Source organism: Dysidea avara, chromosome 9, assembly GCF_963678975.1.
Source record: "Dysidea avara chromosome 9, odDysAvar1.4, whole genome shotgun sequence".
Classification (NCBI taxonomy): domain Eukaryota; kingdom Metazoa; phylum Porifera; class Demospongiae; order Dictyoceratida; family Dysideidae; genus Dysidea; species Dysidea avara.
In genome coordinates, this window is record NC_089280.1 from 34,973,430 (window position 1) to 34,997,673 (window position 24,244).

Consider the following 24,244-nt stretch of genomic DNA (forward strand, 5'->3'; position numbering starts at 1 on the left):
AACTAATTACAGTAATTAAGGTTAAGTAAGTAAATAAATTCATCCAAGTTTCTTGTTTCTATTATATTAATTGGCAACTCATTCCAGTCTTTAACAGTTCTAGGATAAAAACTATATATATAGGTGTTGAGGGTTGCTTGTGGCAGAATATAAAATGATTGGGGTGATGTCATCTGGTGCAAAATTGAGTTCTTTGATATTGTCAGGGGATGGAGATCGGTAGTGTATTATTAATTATTTTATAGACTAGTGTTAATCTTGATGACTGATAATGTAGGTATACTAAGAGAGGACAATAATGACGTAACACTATTTCTGGAGTAATCTGATAAAATCCATTGAGCAGCTCTTCTTTGCACCTTTTCTAACTTATAAATGTCAGTGTTATAATACGGATCCCAAACTGGGGCGACATATTCCATAATTGGTCAAACTAATGTTAAATACGCTGTTCTTTTAGTATCAGATGGGCAGTTGTTTAGGTTTCGTTTAATAAAATTTAGCAATTTAGTTGCTCTGTTACTTGCTGTTTGTATATATGATGACCATGACATAGTGTTATCGATCGCTACACCTAGGTATGTATGGGACTTCTTTATGTTGAGATTATGACCTGATAAGGTATACGTATATTGTATGGGGCTCATGAAACGAATACACCTCAGCATAGCACATTTCTCAATGTTTATTTTCATTTGCCATTTGTGAGTTCGTTCACATATTTTATGTAGGTCTTCCTGTAACAAAGTGTTTAGTGATGTAAAAAAGGACATTATATGGTGAAAAATAACATGTTCCATTACTTTACAAAGGACTGATGTTAGTGAGATTGGTCTATAATTTGCAGGAGAACTTCGATTTCCCTTCTTGAAGACAGGGGTGATGTTAGCTGACAACCAATCCTGAGGGAGAGTAGCATGTTCTAAAGATTGGGAGTAGATGGTCTGCAATACAGGAGTGATTTGTGGTACACAAAGGATAATTACTTTAGTAGGAAGATGGTCAGGTCCAGGAGCCTTGGTAGAATCCAGCCTCTCCAGCAGTAGTTGGATGCCATGGATTGAGAAACTGAAGTCTTGAATTGAAGGATGAACAGAGTGATCTAGCTGTGGTGCATTTGATAAATCCTCAGTTGTGAATACAGACTGAATTTGGTTATTTAAAACACGAGCTTTATGTTTTGCATCAGTGCAAATGTTTTCTTCATCCTTAAGTGGTGCAACTCCAGTGTTATCTTTCTTTTTGTCTTAATATATGACCAAAATCGTTTTTTACTTGAAGGAGAATCATTAAATAAGTTGGTAACAGTAGTTACGATGTGCAGTTTCTAGTAACGTGTTAACTTCATTTCTAACTTGCTTATAAACACACCAGTCAGTGTAGTTACCTGTTCGCTTAGCCTTGTCATACAGACGTTTTCTCAATTTCATTTTCTGTTTGATTAGCGGATTAATCCATGGTAACTTGTCCCAGGATTTTGCAAGTTTAGATGGAATACGTGTGGAAATGGCTGTCTGAATAGCATCTTTTAGAAGCTTCCAATTGTGTTTGACTGAGTTCTGTAAAGGATCTGAAGTACTAATGAAATTCTTGGAGTTCATTTTTCTATACCAGTTATGTCACCTTTATGATAAAGATATACTCTACGAGAAGCTTTCTTGTTAACTAGGGGACAGTTGCAGTTGATCGAAGATGTTACTATCTCATGATCAGACATTCCAGGGGCAGTATGAAGTTCTTTAATTAGAGTTGGTGTCAATACAAATACAAGGTCTAGTACATGGTTTTGCCTAGTTGGTGAACTGACAAGTTGTTTTAAGTTGTGGTTATTTATATTGTCAATAATTCTAGCCGTTTCCATACGTTGGGTTGGGTAAGATGGTTCGCTGACCGTCACTCCATTCGATGCTGGAAAGATTGAAATCTCCAGCAAGGATAAAATTGATTTTGTCTGGTTAGTAAGCTGTTTTTCCTTGCAGGAGTGGTAACAACACTTATAGTCACAAAATACAAAACAAGATATAGCTATATAAGGCAACTAACTACCTGCTGATGAAAGCTTCCCTCCACCAACTATATTTATAACTACATATAGCTTGCTACACTGCTTCTCGGAATACTGTGACTGCTCTATTAGAGTATCTTGATCTTGACTTCTCTATTAGAGTATCTCGATCTTGACTGCTCTAATAGAGTATCTTGGTCTTGACTACTCTATTTAACTATCTCGATCTTGACTGCTCTATTTGAGTATGATGCCTGGGCCCGCATACCGTTTGATACATGTTGTACATCTTAACTCTATTACAATTTACTACAGTTACAATCCAACTAGTTAAGTCTAGTTTAATTTTCTTTCTTACTTCCCACTATATAATTATAGCTACACGTAGTTCTTATTTTAATATTTGTCCCTTCAGCTCACTATTAATTATTCCAGCTTCAATTCTTTAAAATTGCTTCCAGAGTCAATCTTGGCACACATACTATACATGTCAAGTTTCCCTGGGTAGTACCCCCACAAGTTTAGTCAGAAATTCCTGCAGTTTTCCTCTTTACTAACACTTTGTCACACAAGCCGGCCCTCTCTTTGCTTTAACTGTTTGGACAATCATGGCAATATACAGCACAAAATGTACTTACTTCAAACACTAGGTGTACCCCTGGTCTCAGGTTATAGGGTTATTATTTAAAAAATTAGCCATTGCTAGGAACGTATGCAAAAATCTTTTGAGTAAAGGGAAACAGGACAATACCTAGAAGGCTAAGTAGTGAAGGTAGTATTAAAAAACTTTACACCCCTCCACTCAACCCCACAATCAAAAGTTCCTGGCGTGTGTCGAAACATAATGACGTAGGAATAATGTTCTGAGAGCTATTTTCCCACACAATGGAAACCACAATCGATCATCAGATGATAGTGTATAAAACAAATGGGGTGAGTGATCTGTAGTTCTATCCCCTATCAGGTGAGTGTGCTCTGAGTGATATATAACATCTGTATCAGGATTTTCTGATATATACACCCTTACCCCTAGAGTGTATATATCAGCAAAATTCTTCACAGCCATAATATAACTGTTACATACATAACACCTGGTGAAGGGATCTGATACTTTGACACCTTATTAAGTGTCTGGATTATATAAGTGTCCACATTAACAGGTTCCAGTGTACAATGCTATAATATTTAGTACATAACCTGACTTGGAAAATCAGGGCTTCACTATGACACTAGTGGTTAGTACAGGTGCACTTTAATAAAATCCTTTCAAGCAGCTTTGTGTACTACAGAACATTGTGCAGTATTGCATAGAGCTAATTCACCAGTTCATCACTAACAGTTTTTGCATTAAAACAACTGCAAACAATGGTCCATATGTAGACATGGAAAACACCTTTCTTTAGAATACTTTACAGGATCTTACATAATTTCATTATGTACTAATTCATGTGGGCTTATCCTACCCCCTGTGTGTTGTACTAGTCCTGTGGATTATGTACTGACTCATTGTCACCTTAGTAGTGGTCTCATGACACGTACCTTAAAGTAGTGATCTTTTAACAAGAGGGTTTGTGTGTTCTCTAAGATATTATTAGTGGTCCTTGGTGTGTATGTACATACTGCATGAATATTGAATTTCACCAGTATGTAATTTCTATCCCTCTCACCTGATCACAGATGCAGTGATGGTAGAGAGAGTAACATTGACCATGTTGGAAGACAATCTATGTTAGGAGACCTCAGTTAGATACAACTGATGAAGGAATAGAAGTAACTCACCAATAAAGGACATCTTACCAGGAGTAGATTACTGTTCTCACAACATGATCCTCAAAGCAAGAAAATCTTTGTTTTGTGTTAGTACTCCAAAGGAATCAGAAGATATGGCATTACTTTGCCTTGCATTGGACAAACAATTCTTTATCATTATTTCACAGGTTTTTCCTTCACCCAAAGGCCTGCAAGACTAAGCTCACAAAGCAATAGATTCGCCTGTTCATGAACAACCTGATGGTGTAAGTTGCATCTTAGTAGGGGACTGCATTTGTAAGTTATAACCATTTATTTAAGCGCCTGTAGTTTATTTTCCGTATTGTCACTGTACAGATCGATTTCTCTGTTGCTGCCACTTTGTAGTGCTGTAACTTTGAAAGCTTTTAGAGCTGAAACTTTGGTTGACTTTCCTTTGGCTATCTGGATAAAGAAAATAATATTTTCTTTATCCATTTGATTTTAGTAAAATGGAATTTGAAAACTGCACTAACATGTGGGGTTCTTTCAGATCCAGTTACAAATACTGTATCATGGCATACAATATGCCATGGTAGAAAATTCTATGGAACAGTTCAGGCAGGAGCACATAATAATGAAGGGTAAACACATCCAAACTAATTTTTATTCTATCATTATAATTTACAAGTGTTCAAACAACTGAAATTCATAGGGTATGTATTATCACTCAGAAATGCCTGAAATTCATTGTGGTATGTATTATCACAATGATCACTACTTGATATAACTTGTTATGCGGCAACTACCATGTACAAGTACAATATCATTTCAAAATTCAAGCTCCCTAAAAATCTTAACCTTTTATGAATATGGCAGAGTATATCACTCTTCACTGCTACTTATGTTTTGATCATAAAATATTTTTAAATGCACAGTTCTGATATACAGTTAAAATGATAAAGGAAACAGGTCATGCCTTGCAAGTGATTTGCAAAATAAGGTACTTTGTAATTTTGCAGAAAACATGAGAGGTAAACATTTCTGAGATATGTATGTATGTATGTATGTATGTATGTATGTATGTATGTATGTATGTATGTATGTATGTATGTATGTATGTATGTATGTATGTATGTATGTATGTATGTATGTATGTATGTATGTATGTATGTATGTATGTATGTATGTATGTATGTATGTATGTATGTATGTATGTATGTATGTATGTATGTATGCATGCATGCATGCATGTATGTATGTATGCAGACAAACCTGTACATAGAGAATACACTTAATGGATTTTCACATTCAATAAACTAGTGAAGTTTATTAATGTGTTAGTGTTACTCACAAATTTTTGTCACCACTTTTTCACAGCAAAACTCATAAACTGATACTGACTGATACAGAACTCCATAATTATTTACTCAGTCTTACTCTGTCTTAGAATAAATTTATTCAAGTACAGCTAAAATGAGGAAAAACTAGACTACTAGTCATAGCAGTAGTCCATTACTGTGTAAATTTTGACATAATTCAGTGGCGGATCCAGAGGGGGGAACAGGGGGCACGTGCCCCCCTCCCTTCATCCCTTTCAAAATAATTGCATACAAGATCGAGATACTCTAATAGAGCAGTCACAGTGTTCATGAGGCAGTGTATAGTTTAACTATGAAATTGGTCTGGTGACATTACTATTTCTATTGGAATATAAATAACTATTACAATTACAAACAACTATTACAACTACATAAACTACAGCTAGCTACAGGGGGAAAACTATTACTAGGGGAAAAGGGGATTGCTTGAGCACCATATGCTGTGCTACTAAACTGGTAATGGGTCGTAATGTCACTAGACCAATTACAGCCGGCGCTTATAATCAGGATATCGATAAGCTCCTGGCGCGTATTGATTTGGCAACGCGAGACTAGAGGCAGTATTGGTTAGGTAGAACTAAGCCCAAACAAGCTTTCAGATCGACCCGAAACGCTTTCAACAATTGCAAGTTGCTACGGAATTTTAAAAATACTTTATTTTAACAGAATGATTGACTGAGTAAGTAACTGACTGATGCCTTCAGACAAGCGTAGCTAACTCGATAAGGCCACTCCAAATAAAATTCTCTGTTTCCCGTCCACCGCCCAAATCTGGTTACTTTCAGCTCTAAAACTTCCATTACTCCGTATTCTTCCATTATTTTTCTGGTTATTCTTGCATACTGAAAGGCTCAGTAAAAACCATCTCGAAACGGTGTCAGCTCACGTGTCAGCAGTGCTATGGCCCACACTTCATGCTTGTGTTATTTTTGCAACTTAAAAAAGAACTCCTTAACTTTAAATGTGTTTTCTTCTACTATCAATGCTTTCCGTTATTGTTTTTTTTGTATCCGTGGCATTCTTGTGGAACACTATTCCTGAGGACATTTTGGCACGAAGCCAGGTTAAACATTTCAGATCTAGATTGAAACAGTTTCACTGTGAAAAAAGAGGGATATAAGATGGTATTTCCAGTGGCTTAGTGAATACAAAAAAGCTTGGTATAACCTGTATTATACTAACAATCCCACATAAGGCTTTAGTTAATGTGTTAAACATACTGAAACCATATATGTGATGGTATAGTGTGGGCATTATATCAGATATAAGTTACTTCAAGTATTGTGGTAATTAAACTGAAACCATACATGCAATAGTATAGTATGCATTATACTAAAGTATAAGATGAGTATAATACTGGATTTATATTAAGGCTTATTTGTATTCAATAAGCCACTGGAAATACCATATTATATCCCACCTTTTTCACAGTGTTTATTTTAATGTGATTGTTTAATTCTGTACTTATATTGTGTATGTTGTTCTGTTTTGTAATTGTATTTTTGTAACTGTAAAGATTGTATGTAAGGGTATCACCTTGTACAGGCACATGCCTTTTGTGTATCCCTTTAAACAATTTGATAATAATAATAAAATAATAAGAAGGATCAAGCTTAAGCATGCTTTTATGCAGCTTTTTATGGTTGTGCTAGGAAAATAATGGCTTGAAAAGCTGCCAATCTTATAATGAAATAATGGAAATGGACCGCCCGCCCGCATGCAAATATGCTTGAGTCCAGGACAGGAAACAGAGAATTTATTTGGAGTGGCCTAACGGCTAAGGCTACGGGCTTGATTTTTTCACTGTTCGACGTCGCTTCGGCCCGACGGGTGCCTTTTGGCATACTGCAGTACGTACAATGCATTTTTCATGGACTTTATACCAGTGTCCTCCTTTGTGTCCCATTCATCTTTGCTGATAGTGAAAAGTGTCGATTTGGCGATAGCACGTGATGGCTTCCCTTTGTAATGGAAATTGTCCATATTTATCATAGTGGCTATTTTAATAGCAGGTGTGCTTTTCAAACAGTTCTTGATTCATACTGCTGTGTAACGGGTTGAACATAGCCGACAACGAAGCGTAATGAATACTTCACTTTTAAGATGATATTGATATAACCGGGGCGTGCGGCATCGTTTCTTTTGGGATGCGTGGATTGCAGAGGTGCTTTTCGAACAGTTCTTGATTCGAAATGCTGCGTAATTGGTTGAACAAAGCTGATAACGAAGCATATTGGATACTTCACTTTACAGACGATGATTGGGGCATGCGGTTCCATTTCAAATTCATGGGTTCACCGGTCCATAATAATTATTTACAAAAAAAGTTGCAATTTGGAATTTTCAACTAGAGTAGAGACCATAGCACATCGATAAAAAGTACTGAAACAAGTTGGAGTAGTGCACAATATTAAATCACAGTAAAACAATAAGAAGTGTTATATCCCTACTGTGCATTTCCATTATGGTATCATGAGCACAGTAGGGATATACACTTCTTATTGTTTTACTGTGATTTAATATTGTACACTACTCCAGCTTGTTTCAGTACTTTTTATTGATGTGCTATGGTCCCTACTCTAGTTGAAAATTCCAAATTTTTCTGTGTATATGTAGTAAATACATTTGGTAAAGAGCAGCCATTATATGCTGTGGCTTTTTTGCTCTTCAACTTTTCAGCAAAGTGCACCCCCTTTCCAAACTCTGGATCCGCCCTTGTAATTTTAATAATGGTCCCAAGATAGTCGCAATACGAAGTAAAGATGGAGCAATGCAGAGTTTGTGTCACTCAGTATCAGTATATGAGTTTTGCTGTGTTTAATCCAGTTATAAAAAAGTCAGTAAGATGGTAATAAAAATCACTAGCGTTTTTGGTCACTTGATTTACTCCAGTGAAAGATCAGTGAAGGTCACTAACAGAGTAGTGGCCCTCAATAACAAAGTGTTTCACTACTAGGTAGTGAAACTGAAAACTGAAGTTAGTGATGCTCACTAGGTCATTTTTACTATGATGAATCCTACCTGGATCTGCCCCATGTATCCCAAGTCAGAATACGTGCGATCATTGATCTAATTAAATATTGAAAAAAAATGTCAGCTACATGCATGCTATGAAGTAAATCTGCTGCTTATTCAATGTTAAATCCTTCAGTATTCTCCACTGCCAGTGTCAATTTCTCCAGCAGAGTCAAATAATTTGGATATGGTGGTAAGTCCAATCGATTGAAGCTGAAATAGTAGAGTGTACATATAACTAAATTATATTAATATAGTTTGTTTTACCAGGTGTGGGAGAGTGGGAGAGAATTTGGGTTTCCAGTTTTCTTAATTGTGAACTTTTGACGACCATCACTTCCTTTTATGATTACATATACAACAAAATATTTGACAGTATAATATGTCAAACACAATGATTAAATATCACCTTGTAATTCACGAAATCCATTCATTGGAACCTTAGTGGTTCCAGTAACAAACTGTAGTAATCTTGCACGTGTCTCATTATCAAAACTCTCCACTGCCTAGAGTAACATACATGAATGCATAACTTAAACACAACATAGAGACTGCCTTTAATTCAGGCAAGCAGTAAAAAGAATTAACACAACATGATAGTGTGTCATGCGGCCCAAGAAGCAGTTGTGTCACTCCATGAGGAAGAGAGAAAACGTCATTTTACACCTTTGTATCTCGGTGATCCCTTATCTGATTGGAACCAAATTTGCTGCAGAGTTGCCTGCCAGTAAAGGGAGTCAACATTCCAAATTTAATGAAATCGCCCCAACCATTTCCGATATACGAGTGGCCAAAGTTTCTTTGTCTTTTTTCTTCTTCATCTTTATGCACACTTTGGAAAAATTTGGGATGAAACACAAATTCATTATCCATTTGCCTTGAAGTTCGGCACACATAACAGGAGTCCAAATGCAAGTCCTAGTATTAAATGTGGCGCATATCAGATGAATGGTTTGGGATTTATGACCAATCATCCGAATAAAGCAAGATCGATTTGTTGTCATGCCTACAGGCTTCATTATGATGCAGTGAGTTGAAAATCAGTTTGTGGATAGATCAACCATTGTAGGAGTGCATTTTGGAGGTTTGAAAGTAATTCAAATGAAGATTATGGAGATATGACTCCAAACCAAAAGTGTGTAACAATTGCGTGATCAAGATTGGTGAATAAAAATGTCAATTATTTTCACGACTGCCAGGAAAACCGCTTAGAGCAATGAGCTGAAAACCAGTATGTAGCTGGAATAATCATCATAGAAAGTCCTTGCAGTAGTACACAAGAGTGGGATACAAACCACTGAGTTATGGTTCAAAAGCCAACTATATACGTCGAGGAGTAGGTACCGAGCTAAAATCATCTACGAAATTCAAAGATGACTGCCCATATTTCATCTTTCAATACAAATTTCAGTTCAAAAATCTCTGTAAAATCCAGCAATTCTAAAATTAGTTAATCCGTAAATTTTAGACTCCATAAAATTCTGCAAATTGTCGTCACATCTTTTCGATTGTCAAATTTCATCTTTCAAACTACACAAATTTCAGGCAATATTTCATCTTCAGAAATAATTTCAGAGGTAATCTATGAAATTTCAGGTCGTTACCTACCCCTCAATATACGTGTAGCAAATGGAAGATCGAGATACTCTAATAGAACAGTCACCCTAATAGAGCATTGAGCTACGTTTATAACTTACTCCATTATAGAATTCTATTACATTGCAAGTTATTCTGTAGGGAGTTCAGTTACAAACAATTAATTTTATAGACAGTTCAGCTACAAGCAAGTCACCCTGTAGAGAGTTCAGCTACAATTATTATTGCTATAGAGATTCAGAACATTGCAAGTCACACTTAAGAGAGTTCAGCTATAAACAAGTCATCCTGTAGAGAGTTCAGCTACAAACAAGTCACTGTGTAGAGAGTTCAGCTACAAAGAAACTACCCTGTAGAGAGTGTAAAAACAAGTTACCTTATAGAGATCAGCTACAAACACCCCTGTAGAGAGTTCATCTATACAAACAAGTTACCCTATAGACATCAGCTATAAAACAAGTAACCATGTAGAGAGTTCAGCTACAAACAAGTTACTCTATAGAGAATTCAGCTACACACAAGTCACTGTGTGGAGAGTTCAGCTACAAATAAGCTACCTTGTAGAGAGTTAATCTATACAAACAAGTTACCTGATAGTGATCAGCTATACAAACAATTAACAACTGTAGAGAGTCCAACTACAAAAAATTCAATGTTCAGCTACAAGTAAGTCACTCTGTAGAGAGTTCAACTACAAACAAGTCACTCTGTAGAGAATTCTGCTACAAACAAGTCACCATGTTGAGAGTTTAGCAACCAAATAACCACCCTGTAAAGAGTTCAGTTATACAAAAAAGTTACTCTGTAGAGAGCTCAGCCAGAAACAAGACAGAACTCAGCTACAGATCACACACTGTAGAGATTTCAGCTAGAATCAAGCCACCTTGTAGAGAGCTCAGCTAAAAATATATTGCTGTAGAGATTCACAACATTACAAGTGATGCTAAAGAGAGTTCAGCTATAAACAAGTCACCCTGTAGAGAGTTCAGCTACAAACAAGTCACTCTGTAGAGAATTCAGCTACAAACAAGTCATTATCTATACAAACAAGTTACTCTATAGAGAGATCAGAGTGGATTATAACAGTCAGCCATCGGACATTTACCAACCAATTAGCTCGAGGACTGCCCAATTACCTACTGAACTGGTCAGGAATGGCTGACTACTTTCCACTAAAAAGATCGATATACTCTAATAGAACAGTCAGTAACTCTAATAGAGCAGTCAACGAGTTTCTAAAAGGTGCACCTAAAAGGTCCAAAAGAGTGAAAAATAATTGTCTAGCTTGGGGAATAGAACCTGCAGCTTTTGGTGAAATGCAACCTTCACCATTCTACCACATTTTCACACACTGTTTAAGCGGCTTGGGTTTTAAATGTACTGCAGTATATTTGATATAGATACATGTCACAAAACATCACATCAGATAATTTCATATCAAATCATCACAATGTTATTATTACAGATTTATTATGTATGTGGCTTAACAATGATGCAGTGCATGGCTGCTGAAGGAGTTTGGGTGTCAAAATACTCACATCCAAGCTTTGAAAATCCAAAATTTTTTCAGGGGGCATGCTGCTAAGCATTGCCATACAATGTCTTTGATCTGACATTATAATGAAGACTAGTTATAATCTTCTCTGAGAGAGACTAGCTAGAAAACTCAGCTACAAACAGATCACCCTGTAAAGAGTTCAGCTAGAAACAAGTCACCCTGTAGAGAGATCAGCTAGAAACAACTTGAGTCACCCTGTAGAGAGATCAGCTAGAAGACGTCACTTTGTAGAGAGTTCAGCTACAAACATATCACTCTGTAGAGAGTTCAGCTATAAACAAATCATCCTGTAAAGAGATCAGCTAGAAGAAGTCACATTGTAGAGAGTTCAGCTACAAAGAAACCACCCTGTAGAGAGTTCAGCTAGAAACAAGTAGGGACCTGCCGATTATGCTGGCATAATTATGAGCATAATAGGTGTCTGAAATCATTGAGCATAATGCTAACATAATAGGTAGAATATTTGTGTAATAGTATGAATTCTTGTTTATCAAAATAGCTATCACAATAAGATCAATATATTCTAATAGAACAGTCAGTAACTCTAATAGAACAATCATATAACTGACTGTTCTATTAGAGTATATCGAACTTTTCTGTGTTTGACAAGTAAGTTTGTGCTTCAGCCACTTATTATTTATCCATTAATTGGAAATTATTACTAGAGCATGGGAACTGAAGCATAAATAATTGGGCATAATTTGAGCATAATGGGTAAGTATTGAGGATATATTTAAGCATATAATAGGTAAATTTTTGAGCAGTGCAGCATAGCATAATAGGTAAAATTATGAGCATAATCGGCGGGTCCCTAGAAACAAGTCACTCTGTAGATAGATCAGCTACAAAGAAACTACCCTGTAGAGAGTTTGGCTACCAACAAGCTACCCTATAGAGATCATCAACTACAAAAAGTAATTCTGTAGACTTCAAACAAACTACAAACAAATCACCCTGCAGAGAGTTCAGCTACAAACAAATCACCCTTTAGTAAGTTCAGCTACAAACAAGTCACCCTGTAGAGAGATCAGCTAAAAGAAGTCACCTTGTAGAGAGTTCAACTACAATACACTACCCTGTAGGGGTTTCAGCTACAAAGAAACCATCCTGCAGAAAGTTCAGCTACAAACAAGTTACCCTATAGAGAGATCAGCTACAAGCAGATCACCCTGTAGAGAGTTCAGCTACAAAAAACTACACTGTAGAGAGTTCAGCCACAACAAATTACCCTATAGAGGGATCAGGTAGAAACAAGTCACCCTGTAGAGAGTTCAAGTCACCTTAAAGTGAGCTCAGGTACAAAGAAACTATCCTGTGGAGAGTTCAGCTACGAACAAGTTACCCTATAGAGAGATCAGCTAGAAACAAGCTACCCTGTAGAGTGTTAACTACAAACAAATCAACCTGTAGAGTATTCAGCTAGAGAGTTCAGCTAGAAACAAGCCACGCTGTAGAGATATCAGAGAGAAACAATTCAGATAAGCTAGAAGAATTAATTTATAGTTAGGTTGTTTAAAGCCAAATTTAAAACTAATGTGGACACAAGTGACAAAAGAACCAAACTTTTCCACATATGTAGTACAACCTTAACTTAAATTTTTTGATAGGATCCATCTTATTCTAAAAAGGGCCTTTCCATAAAAGCTTTTATAGTTATGTAACTTAAGAATTTTCAAAATCGGCAAGCCATATAAGTGCTAGTTTTGCTCTATTTCGTGCAAGAGAACATAATGCAGGGTTGAACATTAAACCAACGTTGAAACCGGGTCACTACTGCTGACCTGGATGACCCACTGACCCGGATTTGACCCGGATGTGACCCGGATTAAGTAATAGTTAGACTTCAGACCACAGGGGTCTAAGTAATTTAGTAACCCGATGGCCCTGTGTCGTGGCGCCTGAGCGAAGCGAAGGCGCTACTACAGGGCCTGAGGGTTACTAAATTACTTAGACCCCTGTGGTCTGAAGTCTAAGTTATTTAGACCCTTTATGTAGTTGTTGTACCTTAACATTGTTGACAGCTGCTTGTAACAGAGAAATGTAGCGTTCATTAGTAGAAACAAGCCATTACTCCACCCGTTACCGTTTAAAATAAATTTTCAGGTGGCGATGCGTTGCCAATGCTACCAGTCCGGGTGCGCGTAATAAACATGAAAAGGGTCTAAGTAAACATGAAAAGGGTCTAAGTAACTTAGACACCTCCAAAATCCACCAAATTCACCACCAAAAGGGTCTAATTAAAGCCGAGACGCGTTTCGGCTAGTCTCGAGCGAACGAGTCTACATTTTGAGCGTTCGATTTGTGTTGAGTAAATATTGCAACTTCAGCCTAGCTGTAGGTTGAAGACCAAAAAAAAAAAAAAGGTCTTCACCTACTGACAATAGCTACCCCTCACCATAGATACCCTCAATTTCGTGCTACATACTACACTTACTAACAAATGAGCGTGGCTGAGCGTATGTTGGTAATGCGATAAGTGGGCGTGGCTCACGAAAGAACTACGCGATAGCGTTTATAAGTTTCCACGTCGTCAAACGAACAATTTCGTTTCTCACGTGATCCAAATCCGGGTCAGACCCGGAGAAAATGTGACCCGGATGACCCGACCCGGTTTCAACGCTGCATTAAACCACAACCTGATAAACAGTAATATTACTCTCACAAGCTTTATTCAATGCTGACAAGTACTTTTTTCATTCATACCAGATTTGCAAAAAGGTGCCTTTTCCACACACAAAATTTGATCCATTTTTTCAACTTTGAAGCTTCATCATGGCATATAATAGCCTAAAATTTTCCATGGGTGTAACTACAGTATCTGGCTGCATTCTGGTACTAAGAGCAAGAGTATAAGGGGTCAAGTGTTACATCATTTTGTTTGCTGGTATGTAAAATGTGTGGAAAAGGTACCTTTTCGCAAATCCAGTCACCTATAGTTTACAGCGTATACAGCTTGTATGATCCACAAACTGTATGGAGACATTTCTCTATAGTTGCTCACTATGGAAATGAATATACACTGTAATATTTGTAGTAATTAGTTTGTAATATATAAATGAAATATCTCTTACATAATACTTGTTAATTTATTTATTCAGGCTTTACAGCACAAGTGCTGAAGGTCTGTAGGACACCTGGTCCTACAGCCTGTTCGAGCGTTAATCGGATGGCTGCAGGTTCAAGGCTGCCCAGGTCCAGTCATGGATTTTTCTCCTTTTCAAACACATTTTATGTAACAACTTTAAACAGTCTGTAGGTCCAGGTGTCCTACAGACCTTCAGTACTTGTGCTGTAAAGCCTTAATATATAAATAAATAAATACTGTAGTCATTCAGATGTCACATCTTATACAGAATTCATTTTATACTTATTTGTGAAGTAGCTATAGTTTGATAACTTACCAGCTCTTGTTATTTAGTATGAAAATATGTGTTATTGCTACAAGCATGATTTTGTGTTTATGCTATAACCGTGGGATGCAGTCACCATGGATTTTTTTCATGAATTTCCAAACAGCTCTCATTAAGCAATGGTAGATATAAATGACTAACTATGTACATGTAAATATAATTGCCTTGCTACCAGAGCTTGACTGGACATGTAGGTACGTATATATCAAGTGCTATAGTTTTAAAGATGTTTCAAACATAATATTATGTTGCAATCTGATAAAGTATTGCAATTTTAAAATCAAACTGTAGCAACGAAAAATAACTTTCAGTACTGCATGTTTACATTCACCATTACCGTGAAACTTAGCAGCCAAAGATCACACATAGTTAGCTTTGACATGCTTGGTTAGGATGTAAAGAACACAGAATTGCAATATTTCATTGATCAGTTAATCAGCAGTGTAGAATTTCAACTATGACATGTTTGGCACAATTGTATGCATACAATATTATTGGGTAAGATAGCTGTGCTGAAATCACATGCAAAGAAGAGTTCAACTAACACAGTGGTCATGGTAATTTTATTACTGTGTAGCAGAACTTTATAGAATACTGTTCTAGCAGTATTATTCTTTCAAATTCCTACATTCAATAAATCAGTCCTGCAAATATAATTTTGACCATGCAGTACTGATTAGTTTTCAGAAGAGCTTAGTTCTTTTCGCTATTTTATTTTTCTGTTATGGTACACTTGTTGTATCATAAGTAAACAGTTGATGAAATATACTCTACTAGCTTTTCCTATAAGCAAGTACATGGTTAAATTTCTGAGGGGGTAAACACTCCTAGGTCTGGGCCCCTAGGCTGGAAATTGTACACTTCAGAGCAAACTAACTTAAAGATTCCATCTGTCAAAATACGTACATGCTTGAGGAGAGTGCATATGCACTGCACAACACAACACACACAGCCTGGGATACTTGTGGTGGTGGTCTGGTGGATTATTGCATGCTTTAAGTGATTGTGGTACAAGTGAATGTAAAACGCAGAATGAAGATGTGCTTATCTTTGTGTTACAGGACTGCCCAACTGCTCTAATAGAGTAATTGTCACAAAAACATAGATATGTGTTGATAAATAATGACTTAATTTATAACTTAATGACATACTTTATAATTTAATGTCACTTGAAATACTCTAAAGTTTCAAATTACTATTTAAAACACCTAAATCGCAAAAAGGCATATTTCTGAGCCTAGGATGGCTTCCCAGCATGCATGCCTGAGATGGATCCTATCAAAAATTTCAATCTGATGTGGTAAGGAACTCACAGAAAAAAAATTGTGTTTTTGTCAGTTGTGTCCACATTTTTTTTGCTAAGCCACCTAACTATTAGCAGTGAGTTCAGCTTCAAAGAAACCACCCTGTAGAAAGATCATCCACAAACAAGCTACCCTGTAGAGAGATCAGCTTAAAACAAGTCACCCTGTAGAGAATTCAGCTGCAAACAAATCACCCTGTAGAGATTTCAGCTACAAACAGATCACCCTGTAGAGAGTTCAGCTACATACAAGTTGCCCTGTAGAGAATTCATCTACAAACAGATCACCCTGTGGAGAGTTCAGCTAGAATCAAGTCACCCTGTAGAGAGATCAGTTAGAAACAAGTCACCCTGTAAAAAATCAGCTAGGAGAAGTTACTTTGTAGAGAGTTCCCTACAAAGAAACCACCCTCTGGAAAGTTCAACTACAAAAAAGTTACTGTGTAGAGAGATCAGCTAGAACCAGTGACCTGTAGAGGGTTCAGCTACAAAAACAAATCACCATTTAGAGAGACCAGCCAGACAAAGTAACCCTCTAGAGAGATCAGCTAGAAACAAATCACCCTATAGAGTGTTCAGCTACTGTATAAACAAGTTATCCTGTATAGAGATTGGCTAGAAACAAGTCACCTTACAGAGAGATCAGCTAGAAACTAGACACAAATGTAGACATTTCAGCTACAAATAAATCACCCTGTGTATAGAGAGGCCAGCTACAAACAAGTTACCCTGTAGAGAGATCAGCTAGAAACTAAACACCTTGTAGCGAGTTCAGCTGCAAACAAATCACCCTGTGGAGAGTTCAACTACAAACAGATTGTTCTGTAGAGAGTTCGGCTACAGAAACAAGTCATCCTGTAGAGAGAATCCCGTAGAGAGTTCAGCTACAAGCAAATCCCCCTGTAGAGAGTTCAGCTACACTTCAAGTCACCCAGTAGAAAGATCAGCTACAAACAAATTATCCTGTAGGGGATAATTGGCATCTAATAAATATATGTATGTATATATATATATATATATATGTATATGTACGTATGTATGTATTATCTAATCCAAAACAGCCAAGCTGTAAAAAAAGAGTGCGGCCCTGAGAAAGGCTATGGTGAAAAAAGATGTGAAATCCAAGGTGGCGGCCAAGAAATGGTAGGTTAATGGTAAAAATTTTAATAACAACAATTCAGGTGAATTTGGTGCCGCTTGGTTTTGGCACAAAATTCACCTGAATTGTCATTATTAAAAGTTTTACCATTAACCTACCATCACAGCCATTTCTTGGCCGCCACCTTGGATTTCACATCTTTTTTCACCATAGCCTTTCTCAGGGCCGCACTCTTTTTTTACAGCTTGGCTGTTTTGGATTAGATTTCACTTCTTTTTGTACTTGTATACCCGGCTTATTAACCGGCTTTTTAACCCGGCTTTTTAACCTATCATTTTTTCTTTACTACATGCAGGAAGAAAAGATGAAGCAGGGTGATTTCTTTGTAGCTGACCTCTCTGCAAGGTGATCCTTCTAGCTGATCTCTTTACCAGATGACTTGTTTGTAGCTGAACTCTCTACAGGGTGATTTGTTTGTAGCTGAATTCTCTACAGGGTGATTTGTTTGCAGCTAAACTGCTGAACTCTCTACAATGTAACTTATACTAGCTGAACTCTCTACGGGTGGCTTGTTTCTAGCTGATCTCTCTACAGGGTGTCTTGTTTCTAGCTGAACTCTCTACAGGGTGATTTGTTTGTAGCTGAACTCTCTACAAGGTAACTTCTTCTAGCTGATCTTTCTACAGGGTGATTTGTTTGTAGCTGAATTCTCTACAGGGAAATTTGTTTGCAGCTGAACTCTCTACATGGTAGTTTCTTTGTAGCTGAACTCTCTACAATGTAACTTCTTCTAGCTGAGCTCTCTACAGGATGACTTGTTTCTAGCTGATCTATGTACAGGGTGACTTGTTCCTAGCTGAACTCTCTACAGGTGATTTGTTTGCAGCTGAACTCTCTTACATGATTGTTTCTTTGTAACTGAACTCTCTACAAGGTAACTTCTTTTAGCTGATCTCTCTACAGGATGACTTGTTTCTAACTAAACTCTCTACAGTGTGATCAGTTCATAGTGGAACTTTTCTACTAGGTGATTTGTTTGCAGTTAAGCTCTTTGCATGATTATTTCTTTGTAACTGAACTCTCTATAAGGTAACTTCTTCTAGCTGATCTCTCTACAGGGCAATTTGTTTGTAGCTGAATTCTCTACAGGGTGATTTATTTGAGCTGAACTCTCTACATGATGGCTTCTTTGTAGCTGAACTCTCTATTACAGGCCCGTATCCAGGGATTTTGAAAGAGGGGTTCTTTTTGACCAAAAGTGGACCTTTAGTAAAGGTCCAAATATTGTGACTGTTCTATTAGAGTGGTTGACTGCTCTATTAGAGTATCTCGATCTTGCATTGCATTTAATCCATGCAATGAATGAGTTACTCGAAGCGCTTAATTTAGTTTCTTATTAGTGGTATCTAGTAAACTGTAGCTAATGGACTTTTGCTCCTGAAAATTTGGACTTGTATACCAAAAATTGTGGACCTTTTTTCCAAGAGGGCGGTTCTTCAGAACCCCCCGAACCCCCCCTGGCTACGGGCCTGGAATAGGTACCTTCTTCTAGCTGATCTGACTACTGGGTGACTTGTTTGTAGCTGAATTCCCTACAGAATAACTTGCAATGTAATATAACTTAGTAAATTATAAATGCAACTGAATGCTTAATTAGGGTGACTGTTCTATTAGAGTATCTCGATCTTGCATTTGCTGCACGTAGTTGCCTTTCAAATCATAACTCAGTGATTTGTAAACCGATTCTTCTGTACTACTGCAAGGACTTTCTATGATTATTATTCCAGCTACATACTGATTTTCAGCTTGTTACTCTAAGCGGTTTGCCTGGTAGACACGAAAACAAAGGCTGCAGCACATGTTGCTGTCAGACCTTCAGTGCAGGCTACTGTAAAGCTTTAATAATAATAATAAAACTAATAGTTTTTTATTCATAAAAATCGACCGCATAATTTTGACACAGGCTGGGTTTTGTGTCATATCTCCATGGTCTTTATCCCAATTCCTTTCAAACTACAAAAAGGCACTCCTACGATGGTTGCTCCATCTACATATCAATTTTCAACTGATTTCTCCAAGGGGTTTACCCTGTAGGCGTGACAGACCTTCGACCTTATTTTACGCAAATAATCGGTCATAACTCCGTGAATGTTCATCGGATTCCTACCAACGTTAGTACGGAGATTCGCTTTAATGAGCCCTTTAAGTGTGCCAAATTTCAGCCCAATCCAAGCACGCATTCGTGTTTTATGGCGAATTTTGCAAAGTGTGCGAAATGAAGATGAAGAAGAAAAAAACAAAGAAATTAAAACGACATTTTGTTCGCTCGTATCTCGAAAATGGCTGGAGCAATTGTCTTCAAATTTGGTGTGTAGACTCCCTTAACTGGGCGGCACGTCTCTAGCAAATTTGATTCCAATGAGTGATATCCGCAATGACGTATTTTGACATTGTGATTACAAAATTTGATGTCATAATTGACAAAATGGCCGTGTTAGTGTGGGGGCTTTAGAGACTTTGGCACGCAGTATTCGAAATGAATGTTGTCTGTATATTTTTATACATGGAACCACGAGATAATAAAGGTAAGAAGTAGTACACGCACCGTGACAGTGCAAAACGAGCTCTAACAAGCAAAGCAGACCAAAAAATTTAAAATCGCCCACAAATAGGCTTATTTGTATTGCCTTATATACTATAAGCCTCACCTTCGCCCTTATTCGAATTTATAAACGTTATCATAAAGAAACACCATCTCACCCGATACCTCTATGTACAAAGTCCCATTTATGTCAAAGTCCCCACACTACGGCAGCCATTTTGTTTTGTGACATCACAGATAATGCATGCTACGTCAAGAAACGTAATTGCGGATATCACTCATTGGATAAGGGATCACAGAGCTACATAGGTGTGAAAATTGCATTTTTTTCTTCCTGTTAATATACTCATGGTGTGGCGCACCAACTTCTTGGGCCGCACGACACACTACCGTGTGTCTTGATATCAGGCCAAGTAGACTACGGGCGCCCGACAGACAAGTGTGTATTTTACAGGAACAAGGAATATGCCGTTTTCATGCATCTGTAGTTAGATAGTGCCTGATGGGAAATTAACCATTTTTGCTGTGGTAATTTCCTCAGGGTGGGGTACCTCCAGTTTCAAATTTGAGCCGAATCCGCCAATAGATCACTGAGATATGCATCTTCAAACTTTGTCTTAGTTTCTTCGTATTTTTCTTCTTATTGTTCTTTTTGCAACACTTAGAAAAATCGCTATAACTAGCGCATACTTTAGTCTTGAATTTGGAGGGCAGTAAGAACGTAATGAAGCACAATTACAGTCCAATTTTCGTAGACATTGCATAAAGAACGAGGGATTTATACGCGATTTTCGAAAAATTTGATAACAATTTTTTTGTCACGACCACAGGATAAACTCGAGGTAAACCGTTTGAAGGAATGACTTGAAAATCGGTCTGTACATGGAGTAACCTTCGTAGTGCAAACCTTTTGTGGTTTGAAAGAAATCGCACTAACAGTCATGGAGTTATAACAAAAACGCCAACCTATGTTAAATGTGCACCATCGAGTTTTGAAGTAATACTTTATGTATATGTTAAAGCATAGCCGCGAGTGCTATATGAAAAATAAAGTACGAGGCGCGCGGCCGAGATGCTAATAAAGCACGAGGCGAAGCCGAGTGCTTTATTAGCATCGAGGCCAAGCGCCAAGTACTTTATTTTTCATATAGCACGAGCAAGGCTATGCTTTAAATGATTTATGGAACTTTCTAGTCGTGTAGCTTCACCATACACTAGGACTCGTAATTAACAAGCGTTGCACGAACTATTAGCAGCCTGAACGCACACAAACTAGTTTAACAAAGTAACTCACGCGTATTTCACCATAGTTTGGCATAGTAGACGTTCATTGCGTCTTTTGGCAGGTTTTGCTCGCAACCCACAATCGATTCTATTGCGAGTCACATGGTGAAGTATTTCCGTGATATCTCCAGGACTTTTCTGTTTACATTAACAAACGTAACAGCAACGTTATCTTCTCCCACCCATCATCGAAGCATTTAGGTATGTCTATAAAAGCAATCCAGTGGTGGAACTCGTATCAGCTGGGGTGATTGATCACTCAGCGCGGCGAGGCTATCAGCCTTCACCGGCTTGGGTGATTAGTCGTACTGGCGCGATCCCCGTAGGCTATTAGCCTACACTGAGGCACATGGGCAACTGTGCTTTATTGCCCACAAAGAGTGCTTTATTGTACCGCAAAGAGTGCTTTATTGAACGAATAAAGCACTCTTTGTGGTACAATAAAGCACTCTTTGTGGTCGATGAAGCAGTTGGCCGGCTGAGAGTGTACTTTATGAAATTTAAAGTACACTTTTTCCTTTGATCTCGCCCACACAAAGTTCTATAAAATTATTATTATGGGAGACAATATTAATAGAACATGTTTTAACAAGACATAAAACCATAATAACAATTGTTCTAATCAATAAGAACATGGCTCTCCACTAAGCGCATCTCGGTGGAGACAGCAGGGAGCTCTGAGCTCTGTTGACTGCATCTTTCTGCACCTACGAATGGCCAGTACAGAGGAACGTAATGGTGAAAATGATAAAGCACAGCACATCCAGGAGAGTGTCTGGTTGTAAGATGTATTGTGCTTCTGTGATAAAAGATTTGCCAAAAGGTTGTAGAAAATAGTGCCTCCGGGCCCAAACCACCAAAAGTTCAAAAAACAAGTGGGGTGAAAGATCCACAGTCAACAGTACGTATGCGATCCCCATATTCTCGCTTCTTCTCGAGCTCATGTCGACGAAAAAGGGAAGCAATCCGGGTCTGACAATAACTTGGTGCATAGGGATGGAAAATCCTGACGTCAAACAATGCACCTTGTCATCTGCCCCAGAAGCCCCTTGCATGGATCCTTACCCCTTGCCCCTTATATTATTATTATTGTTATTATATGTTATAATTGTAGGAATCACATCAGTGAGTATGTTAGAATAGAAAGGCAATTTAAAAAACTACATACTACAAAATAAAGCTACACAAATTTACAATGTGATTTGATATAAGAGATCCTTAAAAGTGTCTACATTTTTACAAATTATAATATCTTCAGGTAGAGTGTTCCACAATTGAATCATACTGGGGAAGAAGCTGTACTTATAAGCGTCCACAGTTGAACCTGTCTCAATGAATTTATAATCTCTGCTCCGGTTACATCTTGATCTATATGTTACATAACTAGGTAGTGTGATGTCAACATGATTGTAAATAATTTTATGTAACATCTGTAATCTCTCTCTACTTGCCACACCTACCAGGTAAACTAGTTAATGGAATCAGCTGAAATCAGGTAGAGAGGTAGACAAATCATTTAACAACGATATTTCAGTGGTTTACATGGAATCAGATTAAAATCCACTGAGCTACACTATGAAAGTGAACTAGGTGTAACAAGTGCACAATTGAGATACTAATAGTGCAGTCACCCTAATACAACATTCAGCTGCGCAATAAGTTGCTCTATTAGAACGTTCATCTACAATAAAGTCACCATGTAGAGAGTTCAGCTAACAACAAGTCACCCAATAGGGAGTTCAACTACAATCAAGTCACCCTTCAACTAGTATCAAAATAAATAACTCTGTAGAGAGTTCAACTACAAACAAGTTACCCTGAAGACAGTTCATCAGCAAACAAATCCATCTGTAGAGAATTCAGCTATGTATGAAGTCACCCTGTAAAGAGCTCAGTAGAGATCAGCTGGAAAGCAATTCACCATTTAGAGATAAGCTAGAAACATATCACCCTGTAGAGTGATCAGGTAGACAAGAGTCACCCTGTAGAGAGTTCAGCTGGAAACAAGCCACCTGTAGAGAGATCAGCTAGAAACAAGTTACCCTATAGAGAATTCAGCTACATTTCGTAGAGTGTTTCAGCTAGAAATAAGCAACTCTGTGGAGAGTTCAACTATATACAACAAACTTTATCAGTAGAAAGATCAGCTGGAAGTAAGTTATCCTGCAAAGAGTTCAAATACATTTGAAGTCACCCTGTAGAGAGATCAACTCGAAACAAATCACCCTGTAGAGAGACCGGGTAGAAACAAGTCACCCTGTAGAGAAATCAGCTAGAAACAATTCACCCTGTAGAGATCAGCCAGAAACAAATCACCCTGTAGGGAGATCAGCTCAATACAAATCACCCTGTATAGAGATCTGGTAGAAATGACTCACACTGTAGACAGTTAAAGAAGCAACAAATCACCCTGTAGAGAAATCAGCTAGAAACAATTCATCCTGTAGAGATCAGCTAGAAACAAATCACCCTGTAGAAGAGATCAAATCACTCTGTAGAGAGATCTGGTAGAAACAAGTTACTCTGTAGAGAAATCAACTAGAAACAATTCACCCTGTAGAGATCAGCTAGAAACAAATCATCCTGTAGATATATCAGCTAGAAATAAGTTACCCTGTAGACAGTTCAGTAGGAAACAAGTCACCTGTACAGAGATCAGCTAGAAACAAACCATCTAGAGACAATTCAGCTACATTTCGTAGAGTGATTCAGCTACAATAAGTAATCCTGCAGAGAGTTCAGCTTCAAATTCTCTCAGTAGAGAGATCAGCTAGAAGCACATTATCCTGCAAAGGGTTCAACTACACACTCTGTAGAGAGAACCACTAGAAATCAGGGGTGTAGCCAGGATTATTTTGAAGGGGGTTCGGATTTAAAGTGGCCGGAATGTCTTAAGGGGAAGGCCTGGGTGCTTCCCCTAGACCATGTTTGGACAAAAATAATGTATACACAAAATGTGCCCTTAGGCAGTAACATTAAAAGGTGTTTGTGCATCTAACTAGCTAAAACCTACATACTGCTGTTTATGCAGCTTATAGAAACTATAAACCTATTGTAACACTAACTAATCTTCACTTCCAGACAGCATACTGACAGCCAACTTCAATTTCCTAGCCATCCACACTCGAGTCCGTTAGTTGGCAATACTTCATTCCAGCTGTATACATTATTCTCGTCCGGTTCTCCTGTTGATGGTCAATAACTTCAAACTTGGCTTGTACTCCAATATGTTCGAGACATCACGTGACCACAACATTAATAA

The 24,244-nt window shown here is 37.7% G+C and overlaps 1 protein-coding gene across 3 annotated transcripts in view; it reads right to left on the minus strand.

Moving 5' to 3' along the window:
* Positions 1-8,171: 8,171 nt before the first annotated feature.
* The window catches only part of LOC136267732 (E3 ubiquitin-protein ligase NEDD4-like), a 330,028-nt gene continuing 313,955 nt past the window's right edge, over positions 8,172-24,244 (minus strand). For 2 of the 3 annotated variants that reach the window (XM_066062892.1, XM_066062891.1), the window contains 3 exons: positions 8,540-8,636; positions 8,398-8,470; positions 8,172-8,343 (listed from right to left, as the gene is read on the minus strand). In XM_066062892.1, coding sequence (XP_065918964.1) covers positions 8,244-8,343; positions 8,398-8,470; positions 8,540-8,636 — 270 coding nt within the window. In that variant the 3' untranslated portion in view covers positions 8,172-8,243. The remainder of the gene's footprint in view (positions 8,344-8,397; positions 8,471-8,539; positions 8,637-24,244) is intronic. The other variant, XR_010706728.1, reaches the window with a different exon arrangement.